At 43.6% G+C, this 22,915-nt stretch overlaps 1 protein-coding gene across 12 annotated transcripts in view; it reads right to left on the bottom strand.

Moving 5' to 3' along the window:
• Positions 1–22,915, bottom strand: part of Btrc (beta-transducin repeat containing E3 ubiquitin protein ligase) — a 166,711-nt gene that overhangs the window by 9,484 nt on the left and 134,312 nt on the right. For all 12 annotated transcript variants that reach the window (XM_021151576.3, XM_029472467.2, XM_021151574.3 and 9 more), the window contains 9 exons: positions 19,711–19,942; positions 14,836–15,022; positions 9,861–9,957; positions 9,057–9,194; positions 8,449–8,567; positions 6,455–6,704; positions 5,426–5,544; positions 3,782–3,892; positions 3,180–3,258 (listed from right to left, as the gene is read on the bottom strand). In XM_021151576.3, coding sequence (XP_021007235.1) covers positions 3,180–3,258; positions 3,782–3,892; positions 5,426–5,544; positions 6,455–6,704; positions 8,449–8,567; positions 9,057–9,194; positions 9,861–9,957; positions 14,836–15,022; positions 19,711–19,942 — 1,332 coding nt within the window. The remainder of the gene's footprint in view (positions 1–3,179; positions 3,259–3,781; positions 3,893–5,425; positions 5,545–6,454; positions 6,705–8,448; positions 8,568–9,056; positions 9,195–9,860; positions 9,958–14,835; positions 15,023–19,710; positions 19,943–22,915) is intronic.

The raw sequence follows: 22,915 nt of genomic DNA on the forward strand, positions 1-22,915 counted from the left end.
GCTGTATCTATAGCCCCTGAAGTAGGTTCATATAGACAACATATAGCTAGTCTTGTCTTGTTTTTGACGCACTAATAATTTTTCATAATCTCAAGAAGAGAAACCCACACTGAGATATAACCAAATTGTTGAAAATCACTGACAAGAACAAAATCTTAAAGCAGTCTCAGGATAAGAACCCACTGTTCAGAGCAAGAAGGACAATGACTTCTTAGAAGCAGAAACCACACGGAAGAAAATGGAAGACAGCATTGACGCAATGAAAGAAGCTGTTAGCGTCTTTACCAGCAAACACTGCAGAAGTGAGGCAAGGCAGACTCCTCCAGGTAAACACTGGGAAGTACTCCTCGCCAGTGCGCCTGCACAGGAAATGCTAAGGAAGTTCTTCCGGCAGAGGAAAACGACATGCCATGGCGAGAACTCTGTCTGGGTGGATGAGTGGAAAGCAATGGAAAGGACAAACAAACAAATAAAACTAACGGTGGCACATGCCTTTCGTCCCAGCACTCAGGAGGCAGAGGCAGGTGGATTTCACGGCCACCCTGGTCTACAAAGTGAGTTCCAGGACAGCCAGGGCTACACAGAGAAACCCTGTCTCGAAAATCCAAAAAAAAAGTAATGTGTTCAAAAACAAATGCAGGCTGTGGGTGGTGGAGTGTGGCCTTCACAGACTTGTGTATTTGAATCTTGGGTCACCAAGGAGTGGAACTGTTTATAGGATTAGAAAGACTAGGAGGTGTGACCTTAGAGGTTTCAAAAGCCCATGCCAGACACAGCCTCACACTCTCTGCCTTCCAATCAGGAAGCATAGCTCTCAGCCTCCCGGTGTTCCTCCACAGCAACAGATCTGCCTGAGACACAGGCGACAGATCCATGAAAGACAATGTGCTGCACATACATACTAACCCCACATGGTAAACCACTTTGGAAAACAGGTCATTTCTAGAAACCCTGAATACAGGTTTTGTATGATCCAGCCATTTTACTCCTCTTCTAGAGCTCAGAGCCCTGACTGCTGGGTCAGAATCTAGAATACTGGACTTTGAATGCTCATTCTCACCTGGGAGAGCAGAATTGTACAACATAACAACAAAACAAAACAAAGCTGAACAAAACCCACCCAAGTAAAGTCTCTGAAATTTTATTTGTAGCAGGTGAGCATGCATAACTCCGAGGCTCACCAACTGGTGAATGGGAAAATGTGCTCTGTATGAACGTGGACAAATCCCCTAAGGATTTTTGCTTAGTGTAGGACAGGTGGGGCTGAGGAAGCAGTCAGCTGACAGCCTGCCTATCATACTGAAAGTTCTCGGTTTGATCCCCAGGACTGAATAAGCCAGTGTGGTGGGTTTATCTATAATTCAAGCACTCCAGAAGTAGAGGCAGGAGGATCAGAAGTTTAAGATCACCATTAGATACATGAGTGAGTATGTGACACAGGAGACCAAGTTTGAGAAGAAAAAAAAAAAAGATATAAAAAAGTACATACTGTATGATTCATTTTCATAAAACTCTAGAAAATGTCAACTAACTAAGGTTATATAAAGCAGGCCAGGATTTTATCAGCGATTGGGGGCAAGGTGGGACCACATAAAATATGAAGGGATTGCTATGTCCATGGGGATAATCTATGGTTTTACTGGAATATACACATCAAAAAATTAAATGTATTATTACTGTTGTTGCTATTATTATTATTAGTTTTTTTTTTTTTTTTTTTTTCGAGACAGGGTTTCTCTGTATAGTCCTGGCTGTCCTGGAACTCACTTTGTAGACCAGGCTGGCCTCAAACTCAGAAATCCGCCTGCCTCTGCCTCCCAAGTGCTGGGATTAAAGGCGTGCGCCCCCAGCACCCGGCTATATTTTTTGAGACTGGGTCTTACTTTGTAGTGTGGGGTGGCTTGGAATTCAATGTCAACCAGGCTGACCTTGAACTCAAGTCTAGGCTGGTCTTGAACTCAAGATCCCCCTCCCTTACGCCCCCGAGCTCTGAAGTTATAGGAACATTTGCTTCTTGTTGAAGACAGGGTCTCTCTATAACCCAGGCTAGCCAGAACCTCACAGTCTTCTCCCCTCACCTTTAATGTCTGAGACTACAGAGACACATGACCAGCGCAGCACATCAAGTCCAGGTAACAAGACAAGCATGAAGAAAGCAGGCAAAGCACACGTGCTCCTCAAAGACTGCATCTAACTGTAACTGTCTGGAACACACGGCAATTCTCCTGCCTCAGCCTCTGAGTGCTGAGATTACATACATGTATGCACCACCATGTCCAGCTTAAAAATGTATTTTAAATCCAAGAAAGGCAAAGTATCCCTAACAAGAAAGGCAAAGTATCCCTAACCAGAACTGAGACTTCCTCAATGTGGAATCAGAATTGAGAACATAGGACTTTTAATGTTTTATTTGAATTATTTAAAAAGATCTGTTTATTCTAGATGAATATACATCTAATTAAAGAACCATTTGACAATCTGAGTCTTTGGCTTGTAACATGGCTAGGACTTCTATGCTTTTAAGCCTGTGGTGAATGCAGACCAACAATCCCAGGACCAGAGAACTGGGGGCAGAGGATGCAATTTTAACACAGCCAGGGCTGCAAAATCAGGCCCTACTACAAACAAAGGATTGCAAGGTGAGACATTTCTCCTCTGACTCCCTTCTTTTTCCACGTGTCAGATGTTCAAACATAGGATAGAAGGGATAACAAAGAAGATTTAAGATGCTGGAGACAGTGCCTATTCAATTTGATGCAGAACTAAGGAGCTGACCAGGGGGTTCCAGTAGAGTCCCAGGGTACATTTTGCAAGTACAGGTGTTCAGGTCCTTAGATTCTGGACAGGTTCCAATTTGAGTAATTATATTCTCTCCCTCAGTGCTTCCTGCTGCTTCTGGTAGGTACAGAATTCTCATTCACTTCCTGCACTACGTGTGGGATGTGTGCTATGCAGCTGTGAAGCAGCTGCCCCAGGCCTCCCCATATGCAGTCTCCAAAGCCCTTTTGGATGAAGGGTATTATATAAACATAGCTTACTGCCACATATTGGTTGTCTTTCCACTTAGTAGGTTTTGTGAGAGCCTAACTATAAAATTCAGATCTATACTCTACAGCTCATTAACATTTAATTTCTTCCCCTACCTGCTTGTCGGACCCCTTTAACAATAAGGCTCTTACCACAAGTGTCCGCAGACAGAGAGTCCCTGCTGGAGCACGCGGGTCCAAAGCAGCCATAAGATCCCACACTTTAATTTTCCTAAAGATCAAATAGGTGACAAAAATCCTAGTTGAAAGCAAACTTAAGATAACACAGGAAGAACAGCAAAAAAGCCAGGGCAGCAAATATAGAGCGTGGCTGTAGCTCAGAGTCGCAGACTGCTCTGTCGGAGATGGGCTCCTCTCTCTCTCTCTCTTACAATGGCCAGTTTATGCCTGGGCTGTTACTGTGGACTTGTCTGGTTCTTGCCTCACAGGGCAAACCAGACAAATACATAATCAAATAGCAAACATAGTAGTCAATACAAATACAATTAAATGACTGGGCAGAATATCTGGAAAACGGCAGGCAAAAGAGAGGGGACTAGCGATTAAGCAACAGTGCATATGAACTTTTAGAGCCAGGGAAGGAAGGGTTATATCACACACTGGGAGAATGCAGACGGAGACTCGGGGAAGGCAGGAGCAGCTACTGAACCCAGTGCCCTGCACAAGCTAAGCACATGCTCTGAGCTACAACCCGAGCTCTTAGATGTGTTTCAGAATATTGTTAGCAAACTCACCCATCATAGGCTCCACTCACTATCCTTTTGTTATCAAATCGAATGCAGCGTACCAACTCCTCATGGCCTTCTAACACTCGCAGGCATGCTCCACATTCTATGTCCCACAGCCTGCAGGAGGAAATGAAGTCAAGTGAGCTGTCACAGATTCTCTCTCTGTGGGTTTCCAGATAGGGTTTCACTGTATAGTCCTGGAACTCACTCTAGCCGCGGTGGCCTCAAGCTCACAGAGATGCACCGCCTCTGCCCAGTACTGGATTAGAGGTGTGCGCTGCCACTCCTCGCCCATGGATTCGTTTCTAAGCTTTGACTATGACAGTGTATTCCATATGTCCTTTAGAAACTCACAAAGGGAGCTAGAGAAATGGCTCGGCAGTTAAGAGCTCTGACTCCCAGCCCCCACATGGTGGCTCCTAATCTTCCATGATTCCAGTTCCAGGGAAAACAACATTACCCTCTGCCCGCCTTGGACTCAGGCATGCATGTGGTGAAAGCATATACACATGGGCAACAGTTATACATAGAAAATAAAAATATTTTTAAATTTCACCAAGATTACTTATATAAAAATATATTATTTTCAATATAACTTATTTCCTGTCTGCCATATAATTTGGGTAGAAAAAAATGTGTGATTTAAGTTCAAATATAGTTAAGTGTTTACAAAACACTTTATATAACACTAAGACACAAAGCTTTATATAATGCTAAAACACTACACTTTATATAACAATAAAACCATGTTCTTTTTGTTGTTGTTTTGTTTTTTTGAGACAAGGTTTCTCCAGGTATCCCTGGCTATCCTAGAACTCACTCTGCAGGCCAGGCTGGTGTGGAACTCAGAGATCCACCTGCCTCTGCCTTCTGAGTGCTGAGACTAAAGGCGTGTGCCACCACTGCCGACTTGAAACCAGGTTCTTCCAGGAGAGAATTCAATTTTCTACGATGGAAATGACCAACCAGCTCAAGAGAGTCATGCTTCCTGAAGTCACACCTAAGAGTGTGGGGCATTGTGTCAGTGACATATGACTGTCACACAGCACCTCCATCTCGGCAGGAAGACACAGTTGCCACCACTATTCAGAGCAGTCCTCAACAGAAAGGCAGAGATGGGCCCCAGGAAGGCTGCTGTGACAGTTCTGATGCTGTTTGCCCAGTCCCAGAGCATTGTAGGAACGACGGGTTTGATGTGCAGCAGGGCTACCTCTTCTTTTGCCTTCCCTCAGGTGTCCCTAACCATCTCTCTGCCATTTATCATTGTAAGGGTAAACCACAAGGAAAGTACATAGACTTGTGCATCCTTCCTATTTAATGCCAGCCAGCTCTCTGCTCAACTACTGTACTCAAACAAAAAGTCATCATTTCTAGCAGAGAAACAAGTCTTTTCCTTTCTTTTCCTTTCTTTTCAACAACAGTGACATGAAGAAAAGGTCTTTATTTATTAGCATTTTTGTACTGCAGGAAACACATCACCTAAAGGCTTTTCTGTGCTGCCTCTCTGGCAGGGCAAACTTCTGACCTGTACTAGCTACAGAAAGGAGACATACCCGATTATAAACGCAGGACAGGTAAAGACCATGAGCTCTGTGCAGAAAGGGTAAGGAGGAGGTGGTGGGGCTGTGTTCTGGGAAGGCAGCTGCTCACCTGATGGTGTTGTCAGAGGAGCCGCTCACCACGAGCCTGTCTCGGTACTGTAAACAGGCGATGCCACGCTTGTGCCCATTTAGGGTCCTTACGAATTCACAGGTACTTGTGTTCCACACCTGAGACACAAAAGCGACAGCTGAGCAGTAGATCGGGTACTTCTACTAGTAAAAACAGGAAGCAGGCAATAGAAGAGACTCATCAGAGGAGGCCAATGCCTCAAAGAAACAGCAATGGAAAGCAAGAGCCAGAGTGACACAGGACGAATGGGAAGCCGGCTGCTGTCATGTGAGACTGCCCAATGATTTGCTCTATGAATTAGCCTCCTTTCGTGTGTCTGCATACTTAGTGTCCGCCTTAGTTCCTTCCACCTTATTTTTTTATGTGTATATGTAACTGCTTGAGTTTGTGTGTACCATGTGTGAGCCAGAATCCACAGAGGCGGGAAATTGGGGCCTCTGGAGCTGGAGGTCCAGATGGTTTGGGCCACTATCTTCATGCTAACAACTCCACTCGGGACCTTGGCGACTTCGACAGCCCCTCTACCTCCTTCTCCTAGACAGGGACTTTGAATACAACACTTACTATCTGGCTAGAACGACTGGCCAGTGACCACAGGGTTTGGCATCGCTCCCTTCTGAGCAATGAGATCACTACCGCGTGGTGACACATCTGGCTTTCCCACGACGGTTCTCACACATATGCGGCAAGGCCTTTTCACACTGGCCGTTTCCCCAGCTCCAATACGGATGTGTCCTTGAACTTAACCTTGGCTTGGCTTTTGCCATGCATGCCATCACTGCCATCATCAGTGGCACTGTTATCTTTCCAAGCTGGCTCTTGGGCACACCAGGTAAGTGCTGTCATTAAGCTACACCTCCAGTCCATAACCATTGTTTATAGAAATAAAAATTGAATTTAATTATTACAGTATTCTACAACAAGGCTTGTGTATACAGTTGCCCTCAATCACACTTTTACACAAACTCCTACTGCAGCTTGTGAACTTACTGAAAAGTGGCCTGTTACCTTTATGGTTCTATCTCCAGAGGCAGAAACGATGTACTTGTCATCAAAGTCTACAACATTGACCGCAGCTCGGTGTCCCACCAGCACCCTCCTGAGGGTGATGTCAGTTGGGGAAGCCATATCCCACACAGCGATGGAACGGTCTTTGGAGCAGGTCACCATCATGCCATTATTGAAGCGCAGGTGCAGAACGGCTTCACAGTGGTGAATCAATGTGTTTAGCATCTCACCTGCATTTACATCCCACACTCTGAAAAGGACACCCAGGAGTCAGATGGTACTTAGTACAACGCACGGCCTATTCTTGACCACCAATGGGATAATTAGTCAATCAATCAATCAATCAATCAATGCCACCCCTGCTTTCTTTTTCTTTTGGAGACAGGGGTTTCTGTGTAGTCCTGGCTGTCCTGGAACTCACTCTGTAGACCAGGATGTCTGTGAACTCACAGAGATCTGCCTGCCCCTACCTTCCAGTGCTGGGTCTAAGGGTGTGCACCATCATGCTTGGCTCACCTCCTGTTTCATGGCAAGTGCTCTTGCTCTGCCTGCCCCAGGCAGGGTCCACAGGAACCATGAGGAAACACCATGGTTCATGTGTACAGACAGGAAAGGCAGGTTTAGTGGGTACTTCTTGTATAGTGCCCAGAGAGGAGGACACAGGTAGTCACTGTCACCTGATAATTTGGCCCAGATTTTTGGGTTATTATTTTAACACTGACATTCAATAAAAAAGACACATATAAGCTAGGAATCTGATAAAGAACAGCAGTAGTATCTGTCCCAATCACTGCACTCTGGGCCAAGATGTTCCACACAGACTTAGTAATGTGGACTTGACTTTCACTGTCCTAAACATTAGCTTTTCTTCCTACATAGACTCTAAGTCAAAGGCTCCAGTTTTGTGCTTTTCAGGGGCAAGTTGGTCAACATGAGCCTTCCTTCTCACCCTAAGCCCATGCTTCATGGCAGTGGAGACCCTTGGCAAGCTGGAGAACTCTGCCGAGATAGAATTACCTACATTACTCTCTATTTGCGTATTGACTTTAAAAGCACTCGGTTTCTCCTTTGCAGCTTACCCTCCTTTTGGAAAGTTATTTTTTTGTGCTGTAGTGTTGCTAAGAGGTAGAAGGCTATTTAGACGATTCGGGTTCAATCCGAGACAACAAACAGACACCATCTCCCCTATTCTATAAATGACCTAAGCCTCTACAGTGCTGCAGCTCCTGTGAGGCACTCACTCCAAGCAAGGAGGAGAGTTAACTTCCAACAACTGCCAGGGTGGGCTCTGCTGTGCCTGCAAGTGAGAGGAACAGGCTTTGCTGTTCGCAGAGAATTGACAATGCAGATAACTGCCTTTATTCTATGTTTGTTTTTTTTTTTTTAAAGTTACTTTTGATGTATTACTTTGGCTAAATCCTTTAGCTTAAGGTGAAATTCCTAGCAGGTTTCCAGCAGTGCTGCTGGTACCCTGAACTCAAGCTACACTGGACTCCAGCAGCATAATGGCTGTGTCATCAAATCACCAGAGCCTCTGGAAATTGAGGGCTCCCTCCTTGAGTAAAGCTTGCAATTAAACACTGTGGGGATTGCGGGGGAGGGCTGGCAAGGAGCGAGTCTTGCTCACCTGTATCCACTTGAAAGAGCGCCTGCATGCCTGCACTGCAGTTACAATCACCTGAAAGACAGGCTTCAGTCCCTTCCTGCCATTCCCTTGAGCTAGCTTCATAAGGAATGTAAGGCTTCCCATAAAGAGAGGGAAGTTCCTCTACAGGTGCACCTCCAAATTAAAATCCGTGTGCAGCTTCTTAAATGTGCCCAAGTAGATTCTACCCAATGGTTCCCACATCAAGTGTTGGTTCAGAGCGACAAGTAACTGACCGGAAGCTAATAGCTTATTCTTTGGTTTCAGAAATGTGTCCATGAAGATGCAGAGACACACCATGACACAAAGTGGAGGCTTAGAGTTCAAAGGAGCAGCCGAGAGTCCCTACCTGACGGTGGAGTCTGAGGAACCCGTGATGATTACCCTCTCATCGTACTGCAGACACAGGACAGAGCCCGTGTGGCCTGTGAGAATCCGCTTGCATTCCAGTGTGCTTTTATCCCAGATCTAGGAGGGCAAACGAGACCCTTTTGATCACTGTCATAATAGGCTGCTGTGGAGACTTGCTGTTCTGTACATGTGTGAGCCCCCCCGCCCCCCTACAAACATCAAAGCCCAGAGAGGGCAAGGACTGCATTCTTTCCTCCAGGTAGAGCTAAGCTCCTGGATGCGTTGACTTCAGTTCTAATGCTAACTTTATCCTTTTTCATCAAGGTGGAAGAGTAGCCTATAATTACGAAGGCCCAAATAACAACAGCTCCCATCAGCGCACTTCTAGAAGGGAGTCCAACCCTGGAACTATACATTTGTATGATCCTGTGGGGAGAAGCAGACATTTGCCCTTTAGGGAAATGATTTTGGCTTTGGTACTAGAACCAGTCTACAATTCCCACTTTCTAGAAAAGAAACCACAATCAAGGCCAGGCTTCAGACTGCTCCATGAATGTGGTCACCCTCACTCCAACAATGCTCCTCCACTGAAGTGGGTCCACTCACCTTGATGGTGTTGTCTCGAAGGCCGCTGACTATCTTCTGGTCGTCGTACTGTAAACAGTAAACCCCTTTACTTGTTTCACTCCGGCAGTGGATTCTCTGTAAACTATGTCGCCCACATCGCCAATTGGACTCTATTGTCTAAAGAGGAGGATTCAAAGAAGCAGTTAATTAGCAAAGAGGCAAACCAACAACTCAGTGTGTGTGTGAGACTCTATGGCAGTGGTTCTCAGCCTGTGGGTCTCCGCCCCCTTGGGGCCTGATCAACCCTTTCTTTCACAGGGGTTGCCTAAGACCACCCGAAAACAGACATTTACATTATAATTCACAACAGTAGCAAAATTACAGTTAGGAAGTAGCAACAAAAATAATGTTTTATGGTTGGGGGTCACCACAGCACGAGGGCTGCAAACAATAATTAGGAAGGTTGAGAACCACTGCTCTATGGGCTACATACAACTAAAACACTAACAGGAGGTATCAAGTGGAGCTGCATGCCCGCCCAGTGGCGTCTCAGACACATCACACAGTACTCATGACCGCTGATGACCTTGCTCTAAAGCTCATCAGTGAAGGAGTGCAGATGTCACACTGCCACTTTAGGAAGGCGGCAATCCTTCTCTACAAAGGTTTTTAAAGCTGTACAAACATTGCCTAGGAATTTTCTATACTTTATCAACCTTATTCTAGTAAAGACATGATTGTAACTTACACTGAAGAGTTTAATGGGTTTTCTATAGTGCTGTAACTTAAGCATACTAAAGATTCCCTACCACTTGGCAAATGTCTGGAAACATCGATTCTTACCTCAATGTCTTGTATGATTTTAGGATAAAGCGCTCTATAAAAGGAGTTGGGAGGAGCATTCTCATCAGGAGGTTTGTTTTTGAATAAGTACTGTCCCCTACAAAACAAATATTTACCAATGAAAAGGTCATAAATCCATTTACAAGCAGCTTTATACTTTTTCAAAGTGTTTCAGCTACCATCACACATAACTTCCATTAACTAGCCTGGCAAGGCATGAGGGTCAGGTGACCAACATTGACTCCAGTGCAGAACCTCAGAGTACCAAGGCCTTTGGGATGCTTTAGACTGATAGTGTGCTCAGAACCCATCTACTGGTCTCTTAGGCCTCTATACATTTACTGATTTTATAATTTGATAATAAGGGTGACTCTTCTGGTTAATAACTGTTCCCTTCTCTCCCTTGGTGCTGTGGCTCGAACCCAGAGCGGCGTGCACAATGGGTACAGTAGCTACTCTACCAGCTGGTGAGCTGCACAAACCCGAGTCAAGCTGTACTAGTGGCAGAGGACACCTAGCATGCTGGGTAACAGCAATGATTCTGTCCTGATCGAGCTGTGTTATTTATCACAGGGTAAGGCATGTGTGCTGGGCTTGGTCACCAGGGCTATTCCTGGTCACTCTGGGAGTCCTCCAGAAGAGCCAGTTCAGTCCATACAACAGAAACAGAGGACTGCATGCATGTCGAACGACAGGGAGGGAAGAGGTGAGGAGAAAGGCTAAGCACACCATGACATTATATGTGAGGTAGGAAGCTGCTTTCAGAGGTGTGTTTCTATGTGCACACACAAATGCATTTCCTGACTTTGATTCCAGCATGCAGCATGATAGCATCTCCTTCCTTATGACAGCACAATTCTGAATGCTCACATCCCAAGCTAGATTGATACCAAAAAAGAAAGAAAGAAGGAAAGAAAGGAAGAGAGAGAGAGAGAGAGAGAAAGAAAGAAAGAAAGAAAGAAAGAAAGAAAGAAAGAAAGAAAGAAAGAAAGAAAGAAAAGGTAACTGGCAATCACTTCCTGCTGGGTAAAAAATTTAATTCCTTATCCTGAAGTTAAGAACCCACCAAACACGGTGTGGAAGCTACTAAAGCCCACTATGGGTGTGCTAACTGCTGTTCTCACTGGCATCGTGCCCTGCAAAGTGGAGACAGGCAGAAATGCCTCTGAGTGTAATCCTGGCACCAGAGAAATCATGTTTTCTCTGGGCCAGTCATCCACTTGTGCCTCTATAGCTCCATTACAATATAATTAATTGTTCAACGTCTCCAGGAGAGCTTCTTCTCCCCTGCCCTCTCCCTATTCTACACCTTGAAAATTAGTTGAGAAAATCTCTATCAGGAAGGCAGCTGGCTCTGATGTCTAGCTTAACAGAGAAAAGAAAATTTGCACTGGGGAAGTGAAAAGAACAGGTTTTTTGTTTGTTTGTTTTGAAAGGACGATGAGATAGGATACACCAACATAAAGGGTAAGTAAACTACTTTGAGGAATAATTCTGGATTAATGGCATCTGAACAGTTTGATTATATAAACACTTTGCATGCAGATGAGCTTTCTGTTGTTTTGCACTGCCCACCACTCCTGAGATTCTTGTCTTCCTCCGAGTCTTTGTCATCACTATAAGGGTACTCACTCTAGGATTTCCCTCACATCCAGTAGTCTTCCTTTCTAGCCCACTCCTTCCCCTATGCCTTACAAACAAACAGCTCCAAATCAAAGATGCCACACAGGAGTGGCCAGAGGTCACAGAGAACCAGCTTCTTAGTCTCTCTGTTTTAAGTGACACTCTTTTCTGGTGTCTGTTCTTTGACAACAGGGACCACTTCTAGGAGAAACGCCTGGTACCTAGGAGAATGTGAGTGCATGATAAACGTGAAATATTAAATTTAGAATGTTATCATAAAATGTGATCTCCTGATTAAGAAAATGGACTTTTCCCAAGTGGTCTTTTATCATCCTTTTAAGAGTTACCATCACTGAGCAGAAAGTATTATCTAGTGTTATTTAAGAGAGAAAACTGCAAAGTTCATGTCCTAGGGGCAAACTGTCAAATCCATCTGGGTATGAAATATAATAGCAAAATGGAAGTTAAATCTTGGTGACTCAAATTGTTCACGCCTTTGATCCCAGCACCAGGAGGCAGAGGCAAGAGAGACTTTGAGAGTTTGAGGCCAGCTTGGTCTACAGAGTGAATTCTAAGACAGCCAGGGTTATACAGAAAGATCCTGTCTTAGAGAGAGGGAGAGGGGGGAGGGGGAGGGGGAGGGGGATGGGGAGGAGGAGAAGGAGAAGAAGAAGAAGAAGAAGAAGAAGAAGAAGAAGAAGAAGAAGAAGAAGAAGAACAAGAACAAGAACAAGAACAAGAACAAGGAGGACAAGAAGAAGAGGAGAGGGTGGAAATAGGAAGTTGACCCTAAATTCTTCCTTCTGAGTAAGGGAGAATCTCTGTAGCCCCTGTACTCAGAAGGCCAGGCTGGAGGCTTGAGAGCAAGCTGGGCTACACAGCAAGGCCCTCTCTCAACACCACTATCACCCAACAGAAAGACAATAAAAGAAACGGGAGGGAGGTACACCTGGTATTACCTGGAGACACTAAGCACATTCACAGAGCACACAGCATCTGTATTTACCACTTCATGGAACTATAACAAGTCATATCAAAGTGTATCAATTTGATCAAAGACAAGGGAACTTGGGTGAAAAGCTGAATGGCTTGCAAAGGGTGGGAGGAAGTTCAGAGGCGGTGGAGAGGCACGGATATACCTCAGCTCTTTCAAAAGGCTGAAAAGTGCACTAGGAAGTAACCTAGGAGCAGAAAAATTGCCTAACATGTACAAAGCCCTCAGCTTTATTCCAGGCACCACAAAAATTATTTTTTGAAAAGAGTCCAAAAAACTATCTTTTCAATGATAGTTTTTTATTACTGTCTTAATATCCAACATAAAAGAGCCCGCTGTTTAGGACCAAATCCTAAACAAGAGTCTGCATTTTCACTTGCACTTACAGGGCCCTGCACACACTCAGCTGCGCAGCTCTGTCTCCCGCCTTCCTGGCAGGTTCATGTTTGTGCTGAACTTACTACCATTCACAGGACCAATCTTTTTTTTTTTTTTTTTGGTTTTTCGAGACAGGGTTTCTCTGTATAGACCTGGCTGTCCTGGAACTCACTCTGTAGACCAGGCTGGCCTCGAACTCAGAAATCTGCCTGCTTTCTTAACAGGGCATGAAATCTTTGTAGCCAAGAATTGAGTCTTTCAAATTGAGACTTAAAGCCTGAATTATCTGGAGGAGAGTTTCTTTGCTTTCCTAAGAGATAGAGAATCTTCCCAGACACCCTGAAATTTCCCCAAGTAAGCAACTGTGTGCTCCACTTTGAAAGCTGGTCTTGGATTCAGCAAATAATGGTCTCTGAATGCCACACATGATAACTATCAGAGTATGAAGTCAGTAAGCAAAGGCAGTTTCTATTTTCCCACATTGAAAGAAGTTAAAAAAAAAACCTGAAAGGGAAAAAAGAGAAAGAAATAACAGTCAGCTCCGATTTACAGTCATATAGCAAGGACGTTGTAGTGTTTGGATCCTGAAGCTGGACTGCAGAGTAAAGGTTTTTAAATATTCCTAACAGCTCACATGACAGAAATCTCTGAAGTGCTTACCAGGACACTCAGGCCAACACTTTCATGAATCCACGAATTTCAACGACATCAAAGCAAGGGAGCCAAGTGTAATTTTATGAAAATGTGAAGGAAAGTTGATTCATATGTATCTGTCTTTCTTTCCTGCCTCAATTTCCCTACCTGCTGGGATGACAGGTATGGATTACCACATCTACCCAACTAAGTGAAAGTTTGGTTTTTTTGCTTATAGTGCTGAGGACTGGACCCAAAGCCAGCCATATATGTGTGTGTGCAGATTGTGTGTGTATACATACATACCTACATAAACACACACACATACAATGAGGGCACCTGCAGCCCTTAGCTATTTTTACACTTGTTTTGAGACAGGGTCATACTATAGAGGGAGAGTGGGTCACATATGTACTAGCCTCCTTTCTCCTTCTTGGAAAAGCAGGCCGTGTACTACCACACCTAGCTTCCCTTTAGTAATCTTAACTATTTGAGGTTGCGTATGACACCAGACCCAAAAAGAACAGAAAAAAAAAAAGTTAATTTTGAAGGCAATCACTGGGCATACACATGCCTATTATCATTTTTTATCAAATATACTTAATAACTTATTTAATGAATTATTCATACCTGACTTTCTTATAGTGACATTCTAGAGACACACTCTGAGGCAAAATTCTAAAAAGAAAAATATCTTCAAGAAGTTTTAATGAAATAGTGCCATTATGCCCAGGGAGCACTACTGGGGAAGTCTTTCAGGCCACTGACTACACAAGGCCTTAGGGAATTCATAATTAAACAAGCAAATCTAAAGACACAAGTTTTAAGAAGAAACAAATGGTTTATCCTAAATTCCATTTTTCATTCTTTCTGGTAGCTATAGCTTAATTCTACTTGGGCATAAAAATTAATTTTTGATTACATGATGATGAGACACTGGAGGTGGGGACTACATAGAGGAACTCTGGTGAAGAATAGTGACTCCATCTTCCCCAGAAGAAGAGGAGGAAGCAGGAGTGGGTTCTTTCTACCTGATGGGAAGCTATCTTTTCTTCCTTAAAAATTGTCTCTCAGACTTTCTGCAAAATTCTAACTTCTGTCCAGAGAGCAGAATTCTTTAATTTAGGAGGGTGGTCACTTTTCTTTTTTCTTTTGTAAAACATGTCATCTTATGATTGACTGGTCAGAAGAAAAGCTACGGAGTACACAGACAAGTTTGCTTATATTTTTAGCTATAAATTCCACAAGGACTACAGATGATGCGCAGTGACCTCACTGGCTCCTGACACTTGGCCGTGTCTAGGAGCCAGGCCTGGGACTGCCACAGGGAGAGAAAGGGAGGCTCACCAGCCTCTGCGCTCTGCCAGGCCTCGCCACAGAGAGTCCGTCCTGACCATCCTCTCGATGAGTTTTTTCCACAGCATGCCGTCCGACGTCACGCGGTACCATTCCTTGCACACGAGCTCAGCAGCACACAGTGACCTGGCGTCCAAGTACGACAGAATGCTCTCAGCGATGTGGTCCAGACCCCGGGCTTCAGTGAGGGGAGGAAGCACAGAAAAAGAACAGAGCGGGTGCTGAGCAATTCTTCACAGAAAGCCCTTTAAAAGAGCAGCACATGCCGTGAGATAAAGGCACACCGCTCTCCCCAGTGTGGTCCAGCTTTGCTCAAACAGAGACTTGGGTAAAATGAGTGTCAATAATTTTTCCATAAGGTTACAGAAATGAACAGTATTTTCCATCTTCTGTTAGATAAGGAAGTTAAAGCTAACAACCAGCAAACCCCCCAAGACATTAAAAATAAAAAGGAGTCCAGAAAACAGTTCACATCTATCTATATGGATTTCAACACTAGGGGATGTTCTACAGACGGCATCTCAAACTCAGTGATTCAGACCCCCCGAAATCCTGATATTAGGTCCATTTCTCATTCTGTTCTATTACTGCTGCTGTTCCAAAGCTATTCAATGAAAGAAATATCCTTTAAATGTACTAGGGAGAGAGAGGCAGCAAGTCAGACTGTTCTGGGATGTGGCGTGTGGGCATTCAGGAGAGAGATGAGCACACGGCCCAGGAGAGGAGAGACACATGGGGATATTAGGGTTCAAAGGAGTCTGATTGCATGTGCTAAAAACAAAACAAATTTTACTGCTATAAAACTTATAAAAGTGACAACTGACCTAAAATGGAATAAAAAAATCTTACCAGTAAATGAGGGTAGCATTTCAAAGGAAAAATATGGCAGGCTGATCTCGGGTGATGGAAATTACCGTACTTCCCAATTAAAGCTCTTTAGCACCCAATAGGCCCCAAAGCCTCGGTGGAGAAGAGCCTGTCAAACAGGATGGCCACCCTAATAACACTTCTGGCATTACTGTCCTAAGTTCTCAGGTCAGCCAGTCACAATTGGTCATCCCTGAGGTTTCTCAAGGCTCACAGTGGGAAGGACTCCTTCAGTCTGCTATGTGCAGGCATGAACGGGAAGGACCGGCAGCATGCATTTTACTTTGCATGTTGCCCCGAATCATATGGAGACACACTTGGCTGCCATTAGCAACAATCCAAATATGCTTATTAAACATTATTCTAATTATAAAAATTGTATGGCTATCTGTCAAATTTTCCAGCAGATCTGGGGAAAGCAAGCTTGAAATGGATCTTGTGTGGCTGGCATCACATGTTCATATTTAAGCAGAAGCAGATGGAGGCATCCATCACCTAAGTCTTATTAAAGGAATATGACTATAAGCCAATTAAAGATAATAAACACTCCTTCATACAAAATACAATGATGGGATATTTCCTGAATCTTTTATATTTAAACTTTCTACAACATCACAAGTTTCCAAAAGGCATTCTTACATTTTTAATGGCTGTCATCAAATTGCTCCTGATCTTTTACAATGTCCCAGCAATAAGTCCCTGGAAGCAATCTCACCTAACACTACAAACAAAACCATTACATTAATGGATTATAGGCAATTTTTGAAGTAGTTTGGTTTACTAAACACAGCCAGATGGTGTAGGTTGAGAAACTTAAGTGGCTGCTAAGCACTGGACACGATTTAATACAACACAGCCTGGCCATCAGAGACACACTACCCTGATCCAATCAGCACTGGCCCGATTCTTAGTGCCTAAGCCTGAGAAAGTAGCATGTCTCAGTGATTGGGAAGACAACAGCAAGAGGTGTACTCAGATTGCATAAAGAAAACTGCTTGCCTATGGCTACACAAAATCCAGTATTTTACAAGAGGACAAAATCTATTCTATTTAAGCAAAGAATATAGGCAAAATTCAGTTTAAAAGTAGTTATTCATAATATACAAATAAACATTTAATTTAAAAGGGTAATTTATTTTAAGTTCAGAAAAACAAGACTTTAAGAAATAGCTGCCAAGGATTCAGAGAGGCAGCACTCACTTCCACAGCTAGCTAGAAGTGGCTCGGTTTGTTCAGTGTGCATGGAGGACAGTGTGGCAGCATGGGCCAAAAGCCCTTTACAGACTAGGTGAGCAGGGCGCACGCACAGCTGCAATCCCAGGAGGATAGTAAAGTCTGAGGCCAGGTCACGTTACACAGTAAGACCCTACCTCAAAGGGAAGTGAATCCCTTTAAAAGGCTCCTGCTTCAGGGCAGTGGAAAGGGGTTGGGGGTGGGGGTTAGTGGCACCCTGCCTGTCTGGCATGTGTGAGCCTGGGTTCAATTTCCAACACCAAACCCAAAACACCCAAAAACAACAAACAAAACCATCAAGCCAAAATAAACACAAACGAAACAAAACCACACCCCACTGAAACTCCCCATATTCTTTAATATAGCAATTCTACTTTGGGTGTTTTTCTTCTGAGACTGTCTAGAAGATTAATGCATAAGAATGTCTACCATGGTATAATTTATACAGAAAACTATTAACGGAGGGGTTAAATAATGTGTTCGCTACTGTAAAACGTACTGTATAAGACTAAAGTTATTTAAAAGAACCCACACTTAGAAAAATAGAATTTAACGCATTTAATAAAAATATACTAGGAGACTATATTAAGAAAAATTAAAAAGAAAAAAAAATACCCCAACAAACTCCAGATCTACAGAAAAAGAAACACATGATCAGAACTTTATAAGAAAAACGAAGAGGAAGTCAGGCGTGGTGGCCCACGCCTTTAATCCCAGCACTTGGGAGGCAGAGGCAGGTGGATTTCTGAGTTCAAGGCCAGCCTGGTCTACAGAGTGAGTTCCAGGACAGCCAGAGTTATACAGAGAAACCCTGTCTCAAAAAACCAAAAAAAAAAAAAAAAAAAGAAAGAAAGAAAGAAAGAAAGAAAGAAAGAAAAAAAGAAAAGAAAAAGAAAAACAAAGAGGTCTCTGTGGTGGAATTCCGGGTAATTGTGTTTTATATTTTGTGTGTATTCACATACGTGTGAATGGAGGCCACTGAGCCCCATGGACCCGCTTACATTTGCCTCCCTAGGTCTGGGACTACAAATGTACCCCCTCTTTCAGCTCTCTTGTATAGACTCTGGGGATCAAACTCGGGTACTTAGCTTGCATGGTGAATATTTTACTGGCTGAGCTATCATTCATATATATATATCTATATATGTACATATATAGATATAGATATACACACACATATTTGTATTTTCTAGATTTCATATGACCATCAAAACCAGTCAAAACAGAAAAATACCCTCAAACAAGACCTGGTATTTTTTCACTCTGACTATAACTACTCACAGCCTAGTGAAAGTGTAGCCTACATAAAAACATCCTGTTTTCCAGGCTTTGCAGGGTTTTGGATCACCATGAAAGAAGGGAGGGAACACTCTGGAGGTGTTTACTTAGTGCTGGAGTACTCATCTAGTTTGTACAGGTTCGGGGTTTACTTCCTATCCCCATACAGCTCCTGCATCAGGGATTGGGGGTACAGGTCAATAGTAGTGTGTTTGCTCTCGACAAACAAGACCCTGGCTTGGTCCACAGGAAACAAGGGCATCTCAAGGGTCTCTCGTGTGCACATGCGCATGGGCAGGAGGGAGGGAGCGGATGGATGATACACACAGCAAGGACCGAGACCTTTCTAAAAGATTTACAAAATGTTGTTTTTAAAATTAATTCCTAGCCAGGCGGTGGTGGAGCACGCCTTTAATCCCAGCGCTCGGGAGGCAGAGGCGGGCGGATTTCTGAGTTCGAGGCCAGCCTGGTCTACAAAGTGAATTCCAGGACAGCCAGGACTATACAGAGAAACCCTGTCTCGAACCCCCCCCCCAAAAAAAAATTCCTACAATGTAAGCATTGTTACAGGATGTGGCAGAAGCCAACGCACAAGGACCTCGGTGGTTTAGCCAGCTTGAGCTAGGGAGAGAATGTCTCCTCAACAACAACAACAAAATAAACATACAATTTCTTGTTGCTAAAATTCACATTCAAATCCAAGTCCATGAAAGAAATTGACAATAAAACATAGAAAACAAGTCAGGCCTCGAGTCAGGTAACACTTATGGACAAAAAATAAAACTAGCTTTGGAACTGCATATGGGTTAAACAAAAAGGCGGAGCAGAGGGACAAGGAGACAAAGTAAAATGGAATTTAATACTGCAGTTTGGTTTTTCTTTTATTTTGATGAAGGTATAATTAATAACTTGGTGTGTAACTATCAAACCAAAGCATAATTTTAAAATTTATTTATTTTTATTTCATGTGCACTGGTGTTTTGCTTGCATGCATGTCTGTATAAGGTTGCTGGATCCTCTGAAACTGGACTAAAAGACATCTGTGAGCCACCATGTGGGTGCTGGAATTTGAACTCAGGTCCTCTAGAAGAACAGCCCGTGCTCTTAACTGCTGAGCCAGCTCTCCAGCCTCCAAACAAAAGAGAAATGTAGCTAGGAGTGAGACACTTGCAGTCCCAGCAGTTAGTTTCCTTTATCCTCCCCCCCCCACCCCCACCCCAGAGACATGGTTTCTGTGTATAACAGAGTCCTGGCTGTCCTGGACTTACTTTGTAGAGCAGGCTGGACTCGAACTCACAGAGATCTACCTACCTCTGCCTCCCAAGTGCTGAGACTAAAGGACTGCTGAGTTTGAGGCATGTCTTGGCTACACAGTGAATCTGAGGCGACTGAGGTTATGGAGAAGCAGAGCTGGGAGAGCAAGGTAGAAGATCCAATTCCACTACTGCTGTAGCAAATGAACTAAGACTTCATAGGAAGCGCACATACCTGGCAGTGCAGTTATGAAATCCCTCTGCAGCATAGGTTTTAGGTAGGAGTTGATGTGCCCATGCTGGTAGTGACACATTTGGGATATAAGGTGTTCTACAAATTCCACTTGATCAGACTCTGACCACTGCTCAAAATACTTGACACACAGCTCCTTTTCCTTCTCATAGCTTGCTGAGAGTTTCCGCTGCTTGGGCACAATCATGCTGGAAGTGCCATTGGCAAGTTTTGTCTATAGAAGGGAGGGATTGAAAGAAACATTTAATAGTAAGCACTGAAATGAGGGAAATAGTCTAAATCTCCTGGCCTGTATGCTAACTTGTATCTTTGCAACTGAATTATTCTTGTTGCATTTACTATACTTGGCATTTGTGAACCGTGATCATGTGGAAAGCCTGACAACTAGCAGAGTAAATCGGGTATACTGTGGGAGACCAAGCGTCCCTTTCTACAAGTTCACAGACACTCCTAATCTATGGTGACGCACAGATTAAAAACTGGAAGCAGGACATATATAATCATTACTAGCAAGCAAAAAGTTTAATTTGCTGTTTCTTGTATATAGCAGTTAAGGGACAGGTAGATAATCAATTGTTTACACTGATTTTTTTTAAAATAGTCAAATAAGTTTTCTACACAAAGAAAGACCAACGAATATTTACAGACCTCATTGTATCTTTGCAGATTAAGTCTAATAACTCATAAACTCAAGTTATAACTTTTTTTTCCAAAAATCCTATTTTCCTGGTCATCAAAAAATTAAAGGCTATACTTTTTAGTAACTAAGGCATTTGATAAATATTTACTGAGTGCCCATAAGATATATACCACTGTTATAGGTGCTAGGAATACAATAATGAACAAAGCCAGCAGAGCATTATAAGGAATGTGTATTCTCCTTGAAGAGGTGCATATCAATCATAATATAAATAGCACTGTTGAGAGAAGCAGAATAAAATAATAGAGAAGGACTGGAGAGATGGCTTAGCAGGTAAAGGTGCTTGACACTCGGCTTGGTGATCAGAGGTTAATCCCTGGAATCCACGTGGGAAAGAGTGAACCAATTCCTACAAGCTATCTTCTGACCTCCACACACGGTCTGCGGAGTGCGTGTGGGCGTGCACTCACACATAATAAATAAAGGTAAAAATAACAATGTAAAAAAAGAACAGAGAGAGGGAGTCAAAATCATTAATTATTACGGCAGGCAAAATTCTACGATGATTGCATGAAGACTGCCACTATATGGTGTGCAGGCCAGTCTTGTGGATCTCTATGAGTTTGGGGACAGCCCTATCTACATATTGAGTTCCAGGGCAGTCAGACATAGACTTCAAAAGAATCCTATTATACATATACCTTCCCTTACATCAAACACTATTGTAGGTGCTGTTAGGTTTAAAACAATGACATAATCAGTTGACCTTAAAAGAGGTTACAGAATTGAAACTGGGAGTGCACACTTGTAATCCCAGAGCCCAGGAAGCTGAGGAACGATTGCAAGGTCAAGGCCAGTTTAGGCTTACATTATGAGTTCTAAGCTGGTCATGTAAAATTATACATTTTTTGAGAGGTAATATCTAAATATATGAGGTCTTCAGGATTTTCTCTTGAGATATACTCTTTTTAAATTTTATTTTATGTATATGAGTACCCTGTAGCTGTCTTCAGACACATCAGAGGAGGACATCAGATCTCATGACAGATGGGTGTGAGCCACCATGTAGTTGCTGGGATTGAACTCAGGACCTCTGGAAGAGCAGTCAGTGCTCGTAACCACTGAGCCATCTCTCCAGCCCCAGAGATTGATTTTGTTTTTCCCCCAGGTGGGTGCTGAGGAGGAAGGTAGACATGTGATAGAGAGAATTTGATCCAACTCTAAGTGCTAAGAACAGGTGCTCCTAGCCGGTCGTGGTGGCGCACGCCTTTAATCCCAGCACTCGGGAGGCAGAGGCAGGAGGATTTCTGAGTTCGAGGCCAGCCTGGTCTACAAAGTGAGTTCCAGGACAGCCAGGGCTACACAGAGAAACCCTGTCTCGAAAAACAAAAAAAAAACAACAACAAAAAAAAAAGAATAGCTGCTCCTGATAAGCATCGAGGATATCAAGAGCCTTTAAGTTTTCCTGTAATGACAAGGAGAGTCTGCTACCAAGAGTAAGGGGTGAGCATTTCCCCAGGAGCTTCTAGGTGAGAACTTGGCTGGTTAACACACTGATCTCAGCTTTATGACACCTGAACTGAGAACACAGCCATGCTGGGTCACCCTTCCCATCTCTAGAACCATGAGCTAACAACGAAGAGTGTGTCAGAACTTGCCATGATGCTGAGCATGGTGGTGCACACCTTTAATCCCAGCACTTGGGAGGCAGAGGTAGGTGAATTTCTGAGTTTGAGGCCAGCCTGGTCTACAGAGTGAATTCCAGGACAGTCAGGGCTATACAGAGAAACCCTGTCTATAACCCGCCCCCCCCCCAAAAAAAAAAAAAAAAAAAACCAAACCAAACAAAAAAAACTATTAAAACTTCTGCCTGGCGTGGTGGTGCACGCTTTTAATCACAGTACTCGGGAGGCAGAGGCAGGAGGATTTCTGAGTTCGAGGCCAGTCTGGTCTACAAAGTGAGTTCCAGGACAGCCAGGGCTACACCGAGAAACCCTGTCTCAAAAAAACCAAAATACAAAACAAAACAAAACAAAACAAAACAAAACAAAAAAAACCCAAACCACCAAACAAACAAACAAACAAACAAACAAAAAACCCTATGAAACTTCTTGAAGAAAGTGTAGAAGTCTTTGTACCCTTGGGCCAAGGAAAAATTTGAGAGAGGTTGCAAAAGCAACAGACTTAATAAAAGAAAGAAATTTAACAAATCAGAATGTGGCTTTCTCTTCCCGTCTTAGGAGCTGTGGGAGCCACGGGTTATGGTGCAGACATGGCCAAATCCAAGAACCACACCACACACAACCAGTCCTGCAAATGGCACAGAAATGGCATCAAGAAACCCCAGTCACAAAGATACGCATCTCTTATGGGGACTGACCCCAAGTTCCTGAGGAGCATGCACTTTGCCAAGAAGCACAAGAAAGGCCTGGAGAAGATGCAAAGGCCAGCAATGCAAAGGCAGTGAGCCCAGCGCAGAGGCCAGCAAGGCCCTGGTGAAGCCTCGGGCCATCAAGCCCCAGATGCCAAAGGGCCCCAGCCGCAAAC

The sequence above is a fragment of the Mus caroli genome, unplaced genomic scaffold (genome assembly GCF_978045245.1).
Source record: "Mus caroli unplaced genomic scaffold, Mus_caroli_1 scaffold_20, whole genome shotgun sequence".
NCBI lineage: Eukaryota > Metazoa > Chordata > Mammalia > Rodentia > Muridae > Mus > Mus caroli.